Genomic DNA, 19,782 nt, shown 5'->3' on the forward strand with positions numbered 1-19,782 from the left:
ATCCCTATAATACAGCTGATGGCAAGGCAAGCGGCAGACCTCTAGGTAAAGAAGGACTACATTTCCCAGAACTTGCCAGTAGAAATTGTAGTTCATTGACTGCTGACAATTTTAATTGGTGGCCTTCGTATTCTACGGCATAGGAAAACGCGAAAGCGAGGCGTGGGAAGCATGAAGCCACGCCTCCCAGGCGGCAATAAATGATCGTGTGATTCTAGGAGGTGTTAGTTGGCTGGGAGACATAGCTGCGAGGTGATTGAAGGTCTTGCTGATAGACGGCAGGAACATGGGGCTCGGGCTGCTTCTGCTGCCCGCGGTGCTGGCGTTGTTATGTGGGAGAGAAGCTGAGTGTACAGGTAATAAAAAGAACATCGGGGATGCCTGGATAAGCGAGACTATTAGAGAAGCCTTTGGGCACTAGCAATAGTTTGCCCTGCCATGATCCCGTTTTAGGGTTTGCTGTGTAAGGTTGTGTGGGGTATCCGCAGTCGGAGTAGAGGGTGGGGAAGGACGTGGTACAATTGAAGGGCGCCCTGAAGATCTGTTTCATCTGATCAGTTATTTCTGAGGGGGACCTAATTTTTTATTGCTGTAATGGGCTCTTGGCTGACAAAGTGGAAATCTGTTGTGCCAGATACTAAACCATGTGATGGGGTCTCTTATAGGCTGGGGAAAACCGGTATTGGCCTAGTCCGCCTCTAGTAGTGTCTGCGCCATGATTAAGGTACTTCGCTCGCCTAGGTTTTTTTTTTTTTTTTTTTTTTTCGAACACTGGGTTGTTCTTGATTCTTGTCATAGGCACATAATTTGCTTACGAATTAAAAATGCTACGAGTATAGATAGAAATAGATACTATTATATGTATAGATGAGGGACTAATTATATATATATATATATATATATATATATATATATATATATATTAAAAATTTTCATGAAAAGAGGGTATACTGATCTTTCAAGGTAAGGCTTGGAAATGGCTACTTAATAGCTGACATAAATGCTGTTTGAGCTAAATGTATTTGCCTTGTAAAGCATGCAGCTCTAGTCTTTATATTGGTGGTTCCTGAACCAGAAATGTCTAACAAGTCACTTGTATTAGTGTTTCTAGTCTTGTGTTAATTACTAAACACGTTAATGGAATTGATGGTTCCGTTTTACATTTGGCTCTTTTTTTAGTTGGTATTGGTGATTTATTTTGCTTGGTTTTGTAACTCTGCCTTATGGTATTGATAAAGTGCATAATTGCAACTTGTATCAAAGCCAATAAATGAACATGTATTAAATAAGCACCAACATTTTGAGTATATTTGTAACTGTACATGCTTTGTATATTCTACATTGTACCTGAAAGTTGGAGATGTGTAACTTTACTGCAAGTTATGCTTGTTGGTTGTAATCCTTATCGGTATGATCCCTTGTGGTTTTGTGGGGTAGGTACTGATCCCTTTTTGTGCCCTACATTCTTTCTGCAGCTGTGATGGCACATTTAACTCACTAATGGCCACCTATGTGACTGCATGCTGTGGCTGGCGGCTGGCACTTGCAATGTACATGTTTTAAATGGAAATCAGCCATACATTTAAGGTCCCCATACACGGTAAGATCCGCTCGCTTGGCGAGATCGCCAAGCGAGCGGATTTTCCCCCGATATCCCCACCTACGGGTGGGCGATATCGGGGAGCTTGAAGTTAAAAAAAAAAAATAATAATAATAATCCAATCGTTTGGTCCTGGGGCCAAACGACCGGATTATGTAGGCGGCAATGGGGCAGTCGGTTCGGGGACCGCATCAACGAGCCGATGCGGTCCCCGATCCGACTGGATTTTCTAACCTGGCCGATCAATATCTGGCCAATTTCGGGCCAGATATCGGTCGGCCAGCCCACTCGTTTCTGCCCCTACACGGGCTGATAAGCTGCCGAGTCGGTGCCAAGCTTGGCATTTAGGGTGAATACACATGGAGCTAATAGTAGCACCTACTTGTCACAGCTAAAAAAAGACAATGCTGATCATTTACTGATAACTGTATGTTTGTCTGTGTGTTTTTATCAGAGGCAATATTCAGTATTGTCTATGGCAGGCTATTTTGTGGCATTTAGTTGCCTTGACAAGTCACTGCTACAAAGTCGCTCTGTCTTCACCCTTAGGGCAGTGACAGACGGGGAGATCAGTTGCCCCGTGACAAATCTCCCCACAATGCCATCCCACTGGCAAGAATGTAAATCACCGGTGGGATGGCATAGGCATCAGTACGATTTCCAGAAGTTGCTTGAAAGTTGCCCTGAGAGGAAACTTCAGGTGACTTCTGGAAATCTCCCCGTCTGTCACTGCCCTTAGGATGAAGACACGCTGAACTACTAGTAGCAGCTAATTTTTTTTAATGGCTACTAAGCTCCCTAAAATACCCTGCCATACACCATACTGAGAATTGCCTCTGCTAACACAGACAATTATCTGTAAATTATTAGCATTGTCTGTTTTAGTAGCCATGACAAGTAGCTGCTACTAGTAGCTCAGTGTGTCTTTGCACTTAACCCTACCAGGCAGGAGATGGCTTAAATGATATAACAGAACATTGTAATAACTGGGATGGATTTTTCCAAGAAATGCAATATAAGGACTTGATACAAACCTTTTTAGGGCTTTTCTACCTAAGCAAGAAATGACGTTCATTACAAGGCGAATGTCCCCAGAGACTGTTAACACTGAACAGCCTTTGGTTCAGAATAAAATTTGCCATTTTCTCAAATTGGGTGAAAATGGTGATTTTTATCACAGGAATGGTTTAACAGCATTGTTCGTTTGTTCAGGAGCTTATTTGATGGGCCATAGAGTTGCAGTTGTTCTCGCTTCCACACCTGCTGATGCCAAATCAGGTTTTAGCAGATAAGCATTTTAGGTGTGACATATTACAAAATGTCTTGTAAAAACTGCTTTTCCAAGGTGTCATACTGGCTTAGATGGTTGTTGTATGGAAAATGGCAGTGTGGTATGATCCGGTTCTAGAAGAGGCTCAGTGTGATTTGTTTTGTACTAATGGTAGTGGTCACTGATCATTCCTTCAGAAAATATATAACAATTGTCACATGAACTGTGCAATATTTTTTTGTTCTATAAACGTACAATATAAACATTGCACTTGGTGTTTTAGGTTATAGTGGTTTGTGTTTGCAGGTAATTTGTAATGTGTGATGTGCTGGTTTACCCTAAGGTCGGGTAGTGGACTACCATTGCAAGGTTGGGTGCAGGTCAGACTGGGAGAAGTACATTATTCCTCTGCTCCTGTAGTTTCTTGGCACCTAAGGCATTCCCAGAGTGGAAAGACAGGGGTACGGGTCCTATAATGGCAACAATTTGCAGGTTAGGGTTGGTGCAGGTTGAGTTTTTCCTGATCTGCACATCACTAGCAAGTAAGGTTTAAAACACACACATCCTTCTAGCTCAACCTTTGTGTCTGAAAGTAAGCTGCATTACTGCTTCCAGAGGAAGGCAAACCTCCATCTGAAGCTTCTGAAGGAGAAAATTCCTTCAAGATGGCAGTTGACATCTCTTTTATGATGCTATGTGACTGCCCTTATTCTTAAATAGTTTTAATAAAGCTGTGCTGAACAATCTAATTTGGATGCTTGAAACTTGCAGGTCATAGGCAGTTTGGTTTGGGGGTGCCAGTTCTCTGCTAATGGGCAAACTCCTGTCACAAAGCCCATTTAGTATGTTTTTAATCTTTGAACAAAGTCACTGATCTGACTAGTGATTTGTATAGAATTCTCTGCATTGGTTTATCTGGATCTGTTTTTGCTGACTCTATGCAAAAATACCCTTTTCTCTTTTATACTAATTGGGGTGATGTTTTTGCTAACTAGTAGAACAAAATGTACAAGGTTTTATTTTGTAATTCGTGCAGTCTCGCTCACACTGATAACACTTGCTATGTGTGTGGGGGGAACTAATTGAACCTGGATCCACAAAACCAGATGCATGCCATTTTTTTCAGATAAATATAGTTCATTTGGATTCTGTTTCATAAAGGACTCTCATAATGTTGTTTATTGATCCTAAACATGTGCCCTTTTGCACATAACTAAGTGTTGAGACAATATTACATATCAGACAGTCCGCCTGTTTAATAGGATGAACTGTGCACACAGACTGGCTAATTCCTGCAGCAATAGTCGGGTTAAATAAAGAAGGTTTCTCTGGATAGCTATAGCAAACACCGCCTTGCAAAGATTAGCCTGGTGGGGCTGGGGGTAGGGGGTGGTTACACAGTGTGAAGGTGACATTGAGGTAGTTATGATAGTCTGTCATGTGACCTGTGAGGCAGCATGGATTTCATTGGCTCCCTTATGGAGCCTGTTAGTGTAGACCTGACTTAAAAAGAGCAGTAATGTATAGTCATTGAATGAGGGGGGAAAAATGCTCTCTGGCACCCTGCATCCAATTAACATTTGGCTCTGACACTGTCAGATCTTGTGCTTGTGTTACTGGCAAAGGTCACCAGCTGAGTTCATGCACTTAAGACCATTCTGAGCACCCTGACAGCAGGTGGTTAGGTCAGTGGACCATCTAGAAAAATAAACAAGCTATTGGTCTTCCCTGAGCTCAGCTTCACCTAGTAGTAGCTTCAACTGACTTGCTAAATGGTCATAACAAAAAAAGTAATGTTAGTTCAGCTCAAATTGCAGTTCTTTGGTTACTTAATTTTGCTGTGTGTGCTGGTTGTTTGTGTTTTGGGAGGTGGAGTAGGTAGGGGGTTGAAGTTAAACAAAAAATACTTTGGTCCATTTGCAAACAAAGTGAGCATTCATTAAAGGAGACACATCCTATAAAAATTATGAATGTACCAGTGAATTATACTCCTAGATATAGAAGGAATGTTGGGTTTTGGACTGATTTATTGAGAAATTCCCCCCAAACCCCATGAGCCCCGCCCATCTGTTCCTCTTCCTGCTGGCTGAATTCTCTGGATGAGCTGGGGAGCCGGCGGCCCTCTGTACACTGCACTGTAGGATAGGAACCAATCAGCAGCTAGGCTGACCTGATAGGGAACTGAAGCCTGTCTTTTCTTGTGAGTGCAGGGCTGTGATTGGCTCTCCCCCTCCTACTGTGCTTCTGGCAGGGACTGTTAGGACAGGCCCACTCTCCATTTCAAACTCTGACAGAGAAGTGATAGGATCTATAGGGAGCTCCAATAAAGGGGCCATTTTTACAGATAGGATTAATTTTATATATATAATATAAAATTAATCCTATTTAATCCTATTATTCATAATTGCCTACAAAATTAGGGTTTTCCCCTTTATCCGATATGTCTCCTTTAAAAAAAATTTAGACACCAATTCACACTGGTTACAATGTTTCGGGGAAGTGTTACCCAATTTCTTTCTCTAAGGGGTTTGGTAACACTTCCCCAAAAACTTGTAACTGGTATGAATCTCATAAAATGCATTCATGCTCTAATGTGCTATGCAAGGAACTGCCTAAATGTAATGTGTGTGCTTGTTCACATGGCAATGCTGTAGTTTGTCAGTTTTGTTAATAATAATGCACTATATTTGTGTAAACTATCTATTTTCATGCTACATATTCTAGTTTCCAGTGCAGGATCGCAAAAAAAAAGTTGGTCCTGATAGTAAAAATCACATGATTGATTTTTTTTTTTTTTATATATATATATATATATATATATATATATATATATATATATATATATATATATATATATATATATATATATATATATATATATAATGTAATTATGCTTTATAACTCACATCCTTGATAAGTTATTAATAAAGCATTTCCACTAGACATCAGAAATACCATCTGTAACCCTTTTTCCCCCTTAGGTCGCTCTGTGGAATGTATACAGGATTATATAGATCAAAGAACTTTGTATAAAATAGGAATAAAAAATTAATTTATCATTTGTACTGGTATCTACTTTTCAAAGCGTGGCCCAGCCCTTTGATTTTTTTTTTCCAAACATGTTGCTAGTTAAAAAGAAATTCTGTGGTGGACCTAAGGGGTACTGAGCAATCTGTGGTGCTTGCTCAATAGTACATAATTAGTACAACAGATTTTACTGCAGTTTGTGTGAAACGTCCGCACAGCATTTCTCCATCAATATATGGAATATGTATAGTATCTCTGGTTTACAGAATGTGTGAAGCCTACCTCTTTGTTCCTGAAAATAAGAGGGGCTTTAAAGGAGAGTGAAAGGCTGTCGCACAATATATTAGGCACCCCCAAGTAATTTTAATCACTTACCTTTTACCCTGGGCTGGTGCTCCTGTTAGGAGAAAACACTCACTCGCAGGTACCCTGGACTTTTGCTGTCTCCTCTTCCTTCTGTCTTTGTGCACTTGTAGAGTTGAGTGAAAAGCGGCGGCGCGATTTCAGTGAAATGGCAGAAGTTTACTCTCAAGGCAACTTCCACAATTTCACTGAAATCACGCCGCGTATGCCATCCCACCGGCGATTTACATTTTTGCCGGTGGGATGGCAATCCGGGGAGATTAGTCGCCCGCGAACAGGGAGATTTGTCGCGGGTGACTAATCTCCCCGTGTGCCAGAGCCCTTAGGGTGCACCAGCCGGGTTAGAGGTAAGCATTTAAAGTTACTGGGGGGTGCCTAACATTTGGCACCCCCAATGAATTTTATCTTCTGCTTTTTTAAGTTGTAAGATAAACTTCAATTGGTCTTCAGTCTTATTTGTTGGTGGCTTTATTTTTTCCTTTTGATTTCAAGCATTTTTAAGCTTAAGGACCAGGATACTAATCGGTTTTGTCTCATTTACTTAGTCGATATTGTCAAACCATTTCCCCAGCTTTGTCCATTGCAGCTGAAGACTTGAAAAGGCCACCCTAAAATTTCTTCCCTTAGCAGAATCCATTTAAAACCCTCCTTTTTCCATTGCCTTTCTGACAAAAGATCAATAAGTTATGCCAGTTATTTGCTTTTGTTCCACTGTCCTTCATGCTTCTGACAAGCTGGCTTCATTAAATCTCCACTATCGGAAGTTGGGTTGACAGGGGAAGCGGTGGAGCTACATTGTGAAGCCATTGGCCGACCCATACCAGAGATTCAATGGTGGTTTGAGGCAGACTACAGCAACAATGAGAGCTTCTCCCAGCTATGGGATGGTGCTCGTGAAGAACGTGTGCAAATTAATGCCACCTATGTCTTCCATGCCACAAGTTCTCTCTATCTCACAAGCTTGATTCCTGAGGACTCTGGGACCTACGAATGTCGGGCTAGCAATGACCCTGACCGCAACCATCTAACTAAGATTCCACGCATCAAATGGATCCGCTCCCAAGCCAATGTGATGGTCATTGACCGTGAGTGGGAATTTCGGAACTCTCCCATTACCCCAGTACTCCTTCCCCAAACTTCTACTGTTTAGAGAACAAACCTCTCTTGAACCACTTTAGCCTGGAACCCTTCTCCCGTTGCTTAGACTCCTTTGTCCTACAGCTGCCTGAAGACTATCCTCCAACCTGAAACCACAACATACCTATTTAGAATCCCCTTTACTGGTGTCTCCTCTGTCAATTCTACTGTAGTCTGTTTCCCGCTCTGTCCCTGAAGGTACAATTCCTATCCTTCACAAAGACCCCAGAAGATGACCTTCCTGCCTTGTAGTTTTGTTTTGTGAATCCAGATTGTCGTGCCCTGCAATATTCATCCTGACTTAAAATTGGAATATCTTTTTAACTTTGCTCCTGTTAGACCTCCAGCTCCTTTCAACATGTTTCCCATATGCATTTGACACTTGATTAACTTGCTAAAGGAGGGGGATATAAGGAATCTTCCCAGTGGAATATATATACATGGGTTTTGAAGGGAACCTGTTATGAAGTCAGCTATGCACTGTGTTGCAAGTTCACTCTAAACAGTAGGTTGCTAGGTTTTTTGCATTAAATGTAAGGACATGAAATTATATTTAGTGTTTGCCGTATTCTCATAATTCTACAACAGCAACTTTTGGCAAACATGGTATTGTAGCATGTAAGATTTTCCAAGTTGGATAGCACCCCAATATATTTTAATTGCCTTAATTTTCTTAATGATTACAAGGTGGTAATGTTTCAAGTGAAACCCCACCCTTTGTCAAGAGTGGGGACCCACTTGAAATGTTAGTTTCTTGTTGCTCTTAGGGTAATAAAAAGCATTTAAAGATACTGGAGTTCTGTCCTACTTGGAAGAGTGCTGGACTAGCATAGGATATGTGTTTTAATTATTAAAAGGTAAAAAGCACTTTTCTGGTATTAACAGCAATATATCAGGAAAAATTCCATTAGATTTTTAACTTTGGTTTTTGTTGTTCCCAACAGATCCAGATATTATGACAAATGCAGTATATATGACCGAAAACACAATGATTCTGACCTGTAACCTGTCTGCTAATTCTTTTGTCTCTGGCCACCGGTGGCTAAAGGGTGGTAAGGTCCTTAAGGAAGATAAGGACACTTCTAATATCATGACTTACAAGTAAGTTATCTTAGTTTTTCATTCCATCCTTGTGGTTGTATATGCATGAATTTTAATCTTATTCTGTCTTTATAACCTTTATAGACAAGTGGGTTGGAAACTTCTTGCTTTTATCTGACTTGAAATTTAGCCGCAGGAGTCTGTTTCTTCTGATAGTGAGATAGTGAACTGTCTGTGCAAAAACAAAATAAGGAATTTAGTTGGCATGTCTACTAAGACTTGTGTACTGTAAAGGTTTTGTTAAAATTAGTCTTGTGTACCTTTTTGCAGTGTTTCAGGGCTGCCTGAAGAGGGCTCGGGTCAGTACATATGTGAATTCTTGACTACACCTAATGTGAGCAAGGTTGTTAATGTGTCAGGTAATGTCCTTTAAGGGTATTTATCCAGTTCTCCTTTCTCTTAAAGCTTTGTGTAAAGTGACTTTCTATTGAATTTGTTTTGTTTTCTTCCCTGTTCAGTTTCACCCCAAGTGCACCACTACAAAGCAACAGAGCATGGCAATGAGGGAGATACAGGTGTGCTGACTTGTAAAAGCAGCTCCTTCCCACCTGTCACTGACTGGTCATGGTACATTGTCTCTCCTAATGGAGTAGAGGTTTGTATTAAGTATTCAAATTCGCTTCTAAAGCCCGATTTGGTCCCATCTTATACAAAGACTGTTATCTTGTGAAAACAAATAGCCTTAACCAACTTATTTAAAATTGAGCATAATCCAATTTATAATTTTTATTCAAACATTTGTGACAGGTTATGGAAACACAACTTTGCTGGCAATTAACCAGATAAACAATATTTTTGTTCTGCATTACCCCATGAAGTTATACTGGGACAAATGCTGCTCAACTGCCAGCTTGTGCAAACAAGTCTTTTATTTAAATTTTGACACTATGGGGGGGGGGGCATCTTTCCCCTGCTTTCTTGTCTAGCAGGTTATGGGATAATTTAAAACTATGCATGATCTTTGTCATTAGTATAAGGGCCTAGTGCACACTAGCATTTTGGTGTCAGGTGACCTGTCTGCTAGCTACTGTATTTCTGTGGAGACTGCACTGATCTATGCAAGAACAGAAAAGGGCACTCCAAGGAGTGCAGCACTGGTTGTTATAACTAAGTACATGTATGGAACCTGTTATCCAGAATGCTCAGGACCTGGGGTTTTCGGATAAGGGATCTCTCTGTAATTTGGATCTCCATAACTTAAGTCTTCTAAAAATAATTTAATATTGAATAAACCCAATAGGCTTGATTTGCTTTCATTAAGGACTAATTATATTTAAGTTGGGATCAAGTACAAGGTAATGCTTTATAACGGAGAAAAAGGAATGTTTAAAAATTTGAATTAATTGCTTATAATGGAGTTTATGGGAGATTAGTGTGACTGCGTGTCGACCAAGTCCAATATACCCTCTAGATTTTTGTCCACTAGGATGGAACCTCTAGTCCTAAATCCAATTTCTTTGTTTAAAAAAATAAATAAATAAATAAATAAAGCCTTAGAAATGTTACTCAGCTGGAGCTCTCCCTTTGTTAAACTTAAAAGTTCACAATAGCCTGTGCCCCCCCATTGCCAGGAAGGCGCTGTGGGAAGGCTCCTTATTTTATTTCTGTTTCTTTAGTGTTTTTAGAAACCTCTCCCTGCTGGCACCAGATCAGAACGTGCAAATCAGCAAGTAACATTCTGAACTGCAAGTAACTTTCGAAAACAAGTCTTGGGGCAGACTGATTTATAAAGCTTGGTTCTTTTTGTATGGAGCTCACTTTTTAATGCCCCTGTAAAATAAATGTGTCTCACAGATTTGCTGTGATGTGGATGAGAATTTAGTGTTTGCTAAAATGCTACTTGTACCTACATGTAATCTTGTACTTTTTTTTTTTTTTTCCCCTTCTCCCTAGGCCATAGGAAATGGAAGCTCAGATCGTTACGTTATAAAATCCTCTGGCAATCAGACGGTACTGAGAATACATAATCTGGATATTGAGAATGACCAACATGATTACACGTGCAATGGCACAAATGAGCTGGGTGCTAAAGGGGATGTAGTACACCTCCATGTTCGAAGTCGTCTAGCTGCCCTCTGGCCTTTCTTGGGCATTGTTGGAGAAGTAGTGGTACTGGTCACAATAATTTTTATCTATGAGAAGAGGAGAAAGCCTGATGAAGTATGTGAAGGTAAGTACTTCCTTACAGCTCTTGCACACAGGTGTTTTATGCATTCAGCATGCGTTTATAAACCCAACTCGGTTAAAAAAAAAATTTATATAATGTCTGTTTTTAAACCTAACTCACTTCAAGCAGTGAAACATGAATTCCATAAAATACAATTTAGTACATCCAGGCAGAATATAATGTCATCAATTAGCTAATGCAGAAGCCACAGATGCGATAAAAAAAAAAGAGAGTGCATGTCAATGTCTTACACATGTACTAAAGAATTTTCAAATCTACATCTGAGCTACAGCTGTCTGCAAACTTTAAAATTGCACCTAAAGAAGTTGTCATTCGGCTCCATTTGCTATGTAAGTTAGACAGGTTGTTTGAAACCGCTTTTGATCTGTATTATAAACAAGATCAAGCTCCCAAAACTTCTTTCTTATGATGATTGAGCATGACGTTCTTTTAATAATTGACCTGTAGCAGATTGTTGATTACTAGAAACTTGTATTCCTTAAATATAACTAACTGCTGGATCTTATGTCAAAGTTAAAGATTATACTTTGTCACCACCTATTGAATGTCTGTGTAGAAATAGCATCTTTTGGTATATGAACCCTACAAGATTGTTAAATAAGACTTCCACCACCCTCCCCATGCAATATCCGGTCTTTGTGTTTCAGCAGCATTAAATAGGTTAGCACTGCAAGGGTTATTCTAGTTCTGGTATTAAAGCTTTACAGCAGTATTGCTTTTGTCTGTTTTATGCAACAGGGAGTGTAAATTCCTGCTTTGGTAAGCATAATATTTGAATTACTGAGCTAAGCAGTGCCTGGGAACAAGAGAAGCCTTGCTTAGTTAATAGGTAGTAATGTTCAGCCCACTGCTTTGCATTTTTGGCGACCGCTCTAGCCGACTTACTCTAAATTTAACACTTTCTTCTTTCAGATGAAGACTCTGCAACAGGTGCTCTGTAAGTATACCTATATATACTAGCCGCCCCCCCCCCCCCACTAATTGTTTTATTCTGTGGGGACTTTAACTAAACTGCTCTTTTACAGAAAAAGTAATTCCGGCGCAAACCATGACACACTGCGCCAGAGGAATTCAAACTGAGGCCCTAAAGGTGAGTTATGCAGGTTTGCAGAATAGCAGTTTAAAGGTCCCACATAGTTAATGTAAATGGTCTATAAAAGTTGTCGGTAAACATTATTTAAAATGACCTGAAGTTTTAATGTTACTTGCACATCTAATTGCAGAGATGAGCAATATTTATCCCTTGCTGCTGCGGATTCTGTGTTTGGCTATATCTGCCAAACCATGTCTGAGGAGAAACCTCAGTCATCGGCCTAAGTTCTTCTGACCCATTGAGTCAGGGTATATGTAAGTGATCCTCTTCCTCCTTCTGAGGAAGCAGCAGAGTGAAAGAGCAAAAGACAGCTTTATCACACTACTACACATGTGTCGGCCCAAAGATTTTGAAGAAAAGTTGATTGCTCACACATACCCCAGCCAGGTGCAATTTTATGGTAATGGGAGCACCAGCCAGAGTATCTGGTAAGCGATCGGATACCTTTCCTGCTCCTTTAAGAAAAAAAAAAGTTAATACCGGCTATGGCATTATTAGAAATGCAAACTGAAAAAGGGATTCCAAATGACTCGCTTAACTTCAAAATTAGACTGACTTTTATATAATATGTATGCAGATATTTTACTTGGCTGGCTTCTCTTACATAATTTTAGATGTCAGAGCCAGGTACGCTGCAAATGTGTGCAGCCAGATACTGGTTTCAATAACAAATTTACAAATAACTTGTTGCTAATTTGTAATGGTTTAATTTTCTATTTGAAAGTAAAATTACTTTACCTTCCTAGAAGAAGGGAAGTTCCGTTTAAATATTCGGAAAGGATTTTTTACTGAGAGCTATGAAGTTGTGGAATTCCCTCCCCGAATCCGTTGTACTGGCTGGTACATTATATAACTTTAAGAAGGGGCTGGATGGATTCTTAGCAAGTGAGGGAATACAGGGGTAGGGGAGATAGCTCTCAGTACAAGTGAGGGAATACAGGGTTATGGGAGATAGCTCTCAGTACAAGTTGATCCAGGGACTGGTCCGATTGCCATCTTGGAGTCAGGAAGCAAATTAGAGAGGCTTCAGATGGGGTTTTTTGCCTTCCTCTGGATTAACTAGAAGTTAGGCAGGTTAGATATAGGCATTATGGTTGAACGTGATGGACGTATGTCTTTTTTCAACCCAACTTACTATGTTACAATGCTTAATTCTTTGTTGGAGTACAATTTTTAATACGTTCTGCATGATGGTATGTTTAAAGCATTGGATTGGGAACATGTAATTAAAGGGGATGTAGAGTGATTTGCTCTCTTGTATAACCATCTCAATGTCTATCTGTTGCAGGTATTCATAGAAGAACAGACACATTTGCTCCAGTTTTTTTTTTTTTTTTTTTTTTTTTTCCTCCGTCCTGCTTCCTGGTACCTCCACAATATCACATCTCTGCTAGTGCTCTGCCTAACCTATTTGTATTTTCCATGTTTGTGTTAACAAAGAGCCGCTTATATAAGCCAGGTTATACCTCCATAGGACATTTTACTTTAAATCTACAAATGTCATTAAAGCATCTGCTAGGTTAACCCACAGAGAATATATTTCCACTGATTCCATAATGATATTTCATTGTATTTTATCTGGAGAATTTTTTTTTTTTAATTTTTTTTTTTTTGCCTCTTTGATTGGTTTGACCTTGTGAGAGCTGTATATACTAAAAGGAGAATATCTTTGGGGGGGATTGGGTTAATGTTGTAGGTGTTGTCCCACAGTCCATTCTTTAATATTAAATCACTTCCTAGGGGAGCTCTGCAAGTGGATAATGGATTCTAAAATCTTTAGTGATCAGTTAAAATGTTTTTAAAGTACTTGTTAACACAGATCAGTTTAAAGTATTTATGTACTATTTTGCTTCTGAGAGAAGTTTTGATTCAAATAAACTTTTTTTTTTTTTTCCAAAATATGTCTTACGTCATTCATAAAGCTAATGGTGGCACCCTATAAAGATTGTTTTTCTGTTTTTTTTTTTTTTTTGACCAAGTGGGAACAGAGGGTCCAAAAAATCCACTGAATGCACCTGCAAACATTTTTCACAAGTAGCAATCACTCGTGTATTTAAAGGGATAGTTCACAGTCAAATTAATTGTTATAGAATGGCTGTTTCTCAGCAACTTCTCAGTTGGTTTTCATTTGTTACAGTTTCTGAATTATTTGCCTTTTTCTTCAAACTTCTTCCAGCTTTTAAATAGGGTCACTGACCCCAGAAGCCAAAAAACTATTCTTATATTTTATTTCTATTCAGGCCCTCTCCTATTCATATTCCAATGTCTCACTCACACCACTACTTTGTTGCTAGGGTGATTTGTACACTAGATACGCAAAAGGGGGTTGTGGGAGCACAACAAGGCTAAATAGAGTATACAAATACAATGAAAGTGCGACTGATCTGGCCAAATTAACTACAAGCATACAAAAAAGAGTGGGATTGACCAATGCACATTCCCTGGTCCCATTTCATATGCTAGTGCATGTATTTACAAAAAACGGGGTTTTAAGTTACGAAATTATGATCGTAAAATTGGTAAGCCACCATACCACATCAAGGTAAACACCCATATGGTGGTCCTATCTATTTACTTCTGGTCATATTTATCTAAGGCTGGCACTCACGTGCACCGTAATCAATCCCCCTCTCTTTTGTGTGATTTGTATACTAGCAACCAGATGGCTGCTAAAATTCCAAACTGAAGAGCTGCTGAGCTAATAGTAAAATTATAAAACCACATTAAAAAAAAAAAAAAATGGAAGACCAATTACAAATTGCTTCAGAAAATCACTCTCTACATCCTACTAAAAGTGAATATCACATACTGGGTTAACTTTATCAGCTGACATATGTGATCTGATGAAAAAGTCACTCCTTGTGGCTCTTATTAACCTGAATGGGAGACTCATAGAAATGAGAGCATCCCAAAAAAGCTCACTAGAGCTGCTATATTCTGCACACCATTTCTTGTTCAGTTTCAAGCTCTCCGGTGTGTAGTCTTGACTGGGATTTGGGTGCATATAGAAGCTGCTGGGCAATGCACAAGAGTCTCTCTAAAGATCGGCATGGTACAGTACCAGTATATTATACACAAAATTATCCCAGAGATACCTTAAAACAATCTCTAGCGAAGTCTTTAAAATGTTTCATTAGCTTACCCCAGTGCTATCCAACTTCTGTGGTACTGGGGCCAGGAATTTTTCTGGCCTACATGGTGGAGGGCTGATAATTGGACAGCACTGGCCTACCAAAATACAAAAATCACCCTGCCCTTTTGGTGAATAATCCCTTGTGGGGTTACCCTAAGGCAGTGATCCCCAACCAGTGGCTCATAAGCAACATGTTCACCAACCCCTTGGATGTTGCTCTCAGTGCCCCCAAACCAGGTAGTTATTTTTGAATTCCTGACTTGGTGGTAAGTTTTGGTTGTATAGAAACAAAATTTACTACAAAATAAAGTCTCCTGTAAGCTGATAGTGTGCATAGATGCTTCCTAATAGCCAATCACAGCCCTTATTTGGCACCACTATGAACTTTTATTATGATTGTGTTGCTCTCCAAGTCTTCTTACATTTCACAGTGGCTCACAAGTAAGATTGGGGATCCCTGCCTAAGGTCTTTTCTTGGTAGCTTAATGCACAGAATGTCTTAATGTCATATATACAGGTGTATATGTAAAAATATATATATATATATATATATATATATATATATATATATATAATTATATTTATTAGTACACAGGGAGGAGCACAACCTATACAAGTCCAAATGCCCTTGGTGCAGGTGAGAAACAAAAATATAATAGAGTGCCGCACTCACAGGGACTTGATACAAAAGAAAGTGTTTTTATTGAAAAAAATCCTTTTTTTTTTTTCAATAAAAACACTTTCTTTTGTATCAAGTCCCTGTGAGTGCGGCACTCTATTATATTTTAGTTTTATCAGAATCCCTATCTGAAAGGATTTATCAACACCCTGTTTGTTTTGGCCAGCTGCTAGATAGTTTGGTTAGAAACTGATAAATCTGTTCACTAATTTTGCTCATTTATACACATCCTAAGGGCTCTGGCACGCGGGGAGATTAGTTGCCCGTGAAAAATCTCCCTGTTAGCGGGCGACTAATCTCCCCGAAATGCCATCCCACCGGCGAAAATGTAAATTGCCGGTGGGATGGCATACATGGCGGTAGTTGCCTTGAGAGGAAACTTATGCGATTTCAGTGAAATTGCGGCGCCGCGTATGCCATCCCACCGGCGATTTACATTTTCGCCGGTGGGATGGCATTTCGGGGAGATTAGTCACGGGCGACTAATATCCCCGTGTGCCAGAGCCCTAACTGGGGTTTTTGATACCTAGTTTGCCTAGTTTTTATTACTATATACATATCAATAGCTCTTATCTTAAAAGATACTATATATAAAAAAATATACCATAAACAAGATAAAAATAGATGTATGTTTATTTTAAAAATAAGCTATTTTTATCTTGATCTAGCATTCATAACCGGGGCACATGTAAAGCTGCAGCCAATAAGCCAGCAGACCTAATACAGCCCCACTCCTGTGGAAAAGTCAGGCAATGTCATTAGTGCAAAGAAAGAAAAATTGCAGTCTCTAAACAAAAAGAGCTCCAGTTCACGTCCAGCTAAGTTGCTTTCAGGTGCTAAACAGACCAGGGGCTATAACTAGAGGTCCATGGGCCCCAGTGTTAAACACAGGCCTGGCTCCAGAAACTAGCAATACAGTTAGCTGCCCATACATATACACTCTTATTAACACAAATGACTGTAAAATCCTAGTTTTATATATGAATAAACCGTGTAGCAAAACCAGATGTGTTGTCTATATAAAATGTGAACTGAAAGTTTAAAGCTGCTCAGAATCTTTGAATAATTATACAAGCAACAGTGCATCTGTCCAATGGTGTAAGGCACCATCTACTGCACTCTACTGCAGCTGTTTTTCGATAGATCAGAAAGTTAGGCTAGACTTAGGAAACTTCTAATTGAGCAATTTAACAGTAGCGTCACCTTCTTGGATTGGGGCATACAACTTTTAGCAGATTTTAATCTTCAGGCCTATATATTACATTGTCGTCAATAATCCTAAAAAAAGAGAATACAATGACAACATAAAAATGTGTTCTGCTATTTTGCGGCAGCATTTACAGTATCTATTGTACTTAGCTGAAGCCACTTGCTGGTGAGTGGAAGGTTGTGAATACAAGAAGTTTGTATTATATGTGTTTATCTGATTTGAGCAGTCCAATACCAATCTGTTTAGTGGGGAGTTAGGGCTCAGTGCTGTTCAGCAGGCAGGAAAGATTTGGATAATTTTTTTTTTTTTTTTATTTTTTTTTTACCCAAAAACAAATCATTTAAACACATATTTCTGTTACCTTTGGATTTCTGTTAATGGCTAATGAGTTTGTGTACAAATTAACAACTTACATTCATATTCTCAGTGAGCTACTGGCCATTAAAATAACAGTTATTACATTGTGTAATTAAAAAAAAAAAAAGCAGAAATCCTATCTTCAGTTTACTTAATATTAAGGCTTTATCAATCTATAGTTTTTTTACAGCTTCTTCAAAACCGATTTGGTTTGGTCATGCATTGATTCAACAGGCAGACTCCTGAAATGAAAGCATAGTTACTCCAATTATTAATAATATAGTTACCTTAATTTTCATGGGATACTAAAATATTATTTACGTGCTGCTCCAAAAACGTAACCAGAAATAACTGAGAAATAATTTATGTGTAGCTGAATAAAAAAAATGGCCCTTTAAATTCCTAAGCATATAGATATATCACATTTTCTGAACAAATACACAAATTATATGTATAACAGTATTTATAGTCTCGGTGATTCACTTGGAAATAAAATACTCAAAATAACAGGCCTATTCTACATGTTGGTGGTAAAGTTACACTTGTGTATTACAAATATCCAAAATGCTTTTTTTGGTTCAGAAACTCACCTTATATATATTATACATATTTTACCCTTATCACTAGGTAAATTTGTCACATATATTGCTTTTCCTCCATTTCCAAACTGCACAATTTGATATTTTCTTGCTTCAAAAGGGTGTTTCCTAAAATTAAAGAATTACAAAAATGTGATTCTTCTGCTGTTGTTGGCACTACATATTTAAATATTTTATTATTCCTTTTCTCTCCCCCCAAAAATCACAAGCTCCAAGCATGCCAGCTGTTACAATTCCAGACTAGATAGAAAAAGGAGTTAACATAAACAAAGTAAAAAATAAAGAGCAGTTATAAACTATATTAAAACATTACTAACTCCATAATACAGCAAGTTAATTTAAAGGTGAATGTTAATTATACATGTTCAAGGGTCTTTAAGTTATATGTAAATATAAATATTATTAAAATTATTATCTGTCTGTACCTTTCTCTCCTATGCCATGATAGATCAGACTTTTGAAACAATGTAGCATAAGCCAACCAATTAGCAGACACGAGAAGAAGCATGCAAGGCTGACTTCTGCTATATAGCTTCAAGAAACAGACCTAGCAGTGCAGAAAGAGATACCATTTTCTTTATTAGGGAAACATTTAATTTTGTTTTAACATTTTTCAATGAAGCACAGGATGATTACTGACATTTGAGGACTCTTTTACTGTGTAAAGTGCCTACTACAATGCAACGTTTCCCCCCAAAATTGTAGCAGGGTTGCAGCCACCAGGGGAGTTGCACCATAGGCAACTGAATCATGAACTGAGAATTGCTTAGCTTCATGTTCGCAAACTTGCCGATTATGTTGAGTAATCATTTGAACAATTACTAGGCAGAGCTGATATCTCTATTGGATCTTCTTCATCATCTTCATAAACCAGAATATTTATTGGTTCAACACGTCTGGAAATAAATAAGAGTGCAGTTTTAAAAAATAATTTGTTGAACATATAGTTATATCATATTTTCTTTTGAACAATAAGGTTATGAACAAATACAAAAATTATATTTATATGTTCAGGGAACCACTTATTTTAATTATAACGGGGTGGGGGGGGGGGGTCTATTTTAAATGTTTATGTAGGTAAAGTAACATTTGTAGCTACTGTGGTTTCCTTATAATAAAATTCCAAACATAACTATTCTGATCCATAATTTAGTTTGATTTAATTGGTATAGAGAAATACTCACGTGTTCAGGAAACACAGTTTCCTCTTTCTGTGGTTTTGAAACCAAAGTTTATAGCTGTCAATGGCAAAATGTCTTTCTCTGGTGCTTGAAGTGTTTGTTCTAGATCTAGTTCTCTTCATCTGTGGTCTCATCTATCCACTGCAAAATGGTTACCCTGTAGGAAGAAAGGAAATGTAATAGTAACAAACAATTCAAATGAATACAGTGGTCCTACAAAGATTAACGACTCATACCGAAACCCTGCTATCATCCTGCCCAGCTAAATATAAGCTACATAGTAAATGATTTTAAGTCTTGGAGTTATTTAGTTCTAGTTCCAAAAACTAAATCCACTTGCTAACCATTTGCCAAAATACCAAATTAAGTTAAAATACAATTTTATAACTCTACTTAGATAAATTTTAAGCCGTACATAACAGTTATGTCACAACATGATTTCAGAGCAATGAGTTGGGCTATAAATATAAACAATTTCTTACCTCTTATATGTGGGTTTATGTAGAGTTCCTTTGGGTTTCAGGTTAGTGGAATGCTACAGAAGTTGGCGATGCATAAACATTGCCTGGTGCACCATTTGCCTTTTCTATAGTTAAAATGCAATTTTCTGCCACATATTCCTCTTCTGTAGATGCAAATTTTCCTAGTACCATACATTCCTATTCTGTAGCTGAAACATGGTCTGGTGCCACACATTCCTGTTCTGAATATATCTGAATAAGTTTAAAGAGCAATTTGATAAAACGTCTTACCTGTTGGTGCTTTACTACCAGGGTGAGCATTTATGACCTGGAGAAAAACCAAAGTCTGGGGAAAAAACAAATGCAATCATTGGTGAGAAAAG

At 38.5% G+C, this 19,782-nt stretch overlaps 1 protein-coding gene across 2 annotated transcripts; it reads left to right on the plus strand.

Moving 5' to 3' along the window:
• The first annotated feature begins 204 nt into the window (after window positions 1-204).
• On the plus strand, window positions 205-13,672 carry bsg (basigin (Ok blood group)). 2 transcript variants are annotated; one of them, XM_012962659.3, is made up of 9 exons: window positions 205-356; window positions 6,995-7,345; window positions 8,342-8,498; window positions 8,769-8,857; window positions 8,957-9,093; window positions 10,392-10,668; window positions 11,599-11,623; window positions 11,712-11,776; window positions 13,068-13,672. In XM_012962659.3, exons 1-8 carry the CDS (start codon window positions 287-289, stop codon window positions 11,764-11,766), a joined length of 1,161 nt encoding a protein of 386 aa, XP_012818113.1. In that variant the 5' UTR covers window positions 205-286; the 3' UTR covers window positions 11,767-11,776; window positions 13,068-13,672.
• The last annotated feature ends 6,110 nt before the right edge of the window (window positions 13,673-19,782 follow it).

Source organism: Xenopus tropicalis, chromosome 1, assembly GCF_000004195.4.
Source record: "Xenopus tropicalis strain Nigerian chromosome 1, UCB_Xtro_10.0, whole genome shotgun sequence".
NCBI lineage: Eukaryota > Metazoa > Chordata > Amphibia > Anura > Pipidae > Xenopus > Xenopus tropicalis.

Coding starts and splice junctions, on each gene's coding strand:
- bsg (XM_012962659.3), top strand. CDS start 287: ATGGGGCTCGGGCTGCTTCTGCTGCCCGCGGTGCTGGCGTTGTTATGT. Junction 10,669..11,598: donor GCCTGATGAAGTATGTGAAG/GTAAGTACTTCC, acceptor TTCTTCTTTCAG/ATGAAGACTCTGCAACAGGT. Junction 11,624..11,711: donor GACTCTGCAACAGGTGCTCT/GTAAGTATACCT, acceptor GCTCTTTTACAG/AAAAAGTAATTCCGGCGCAA.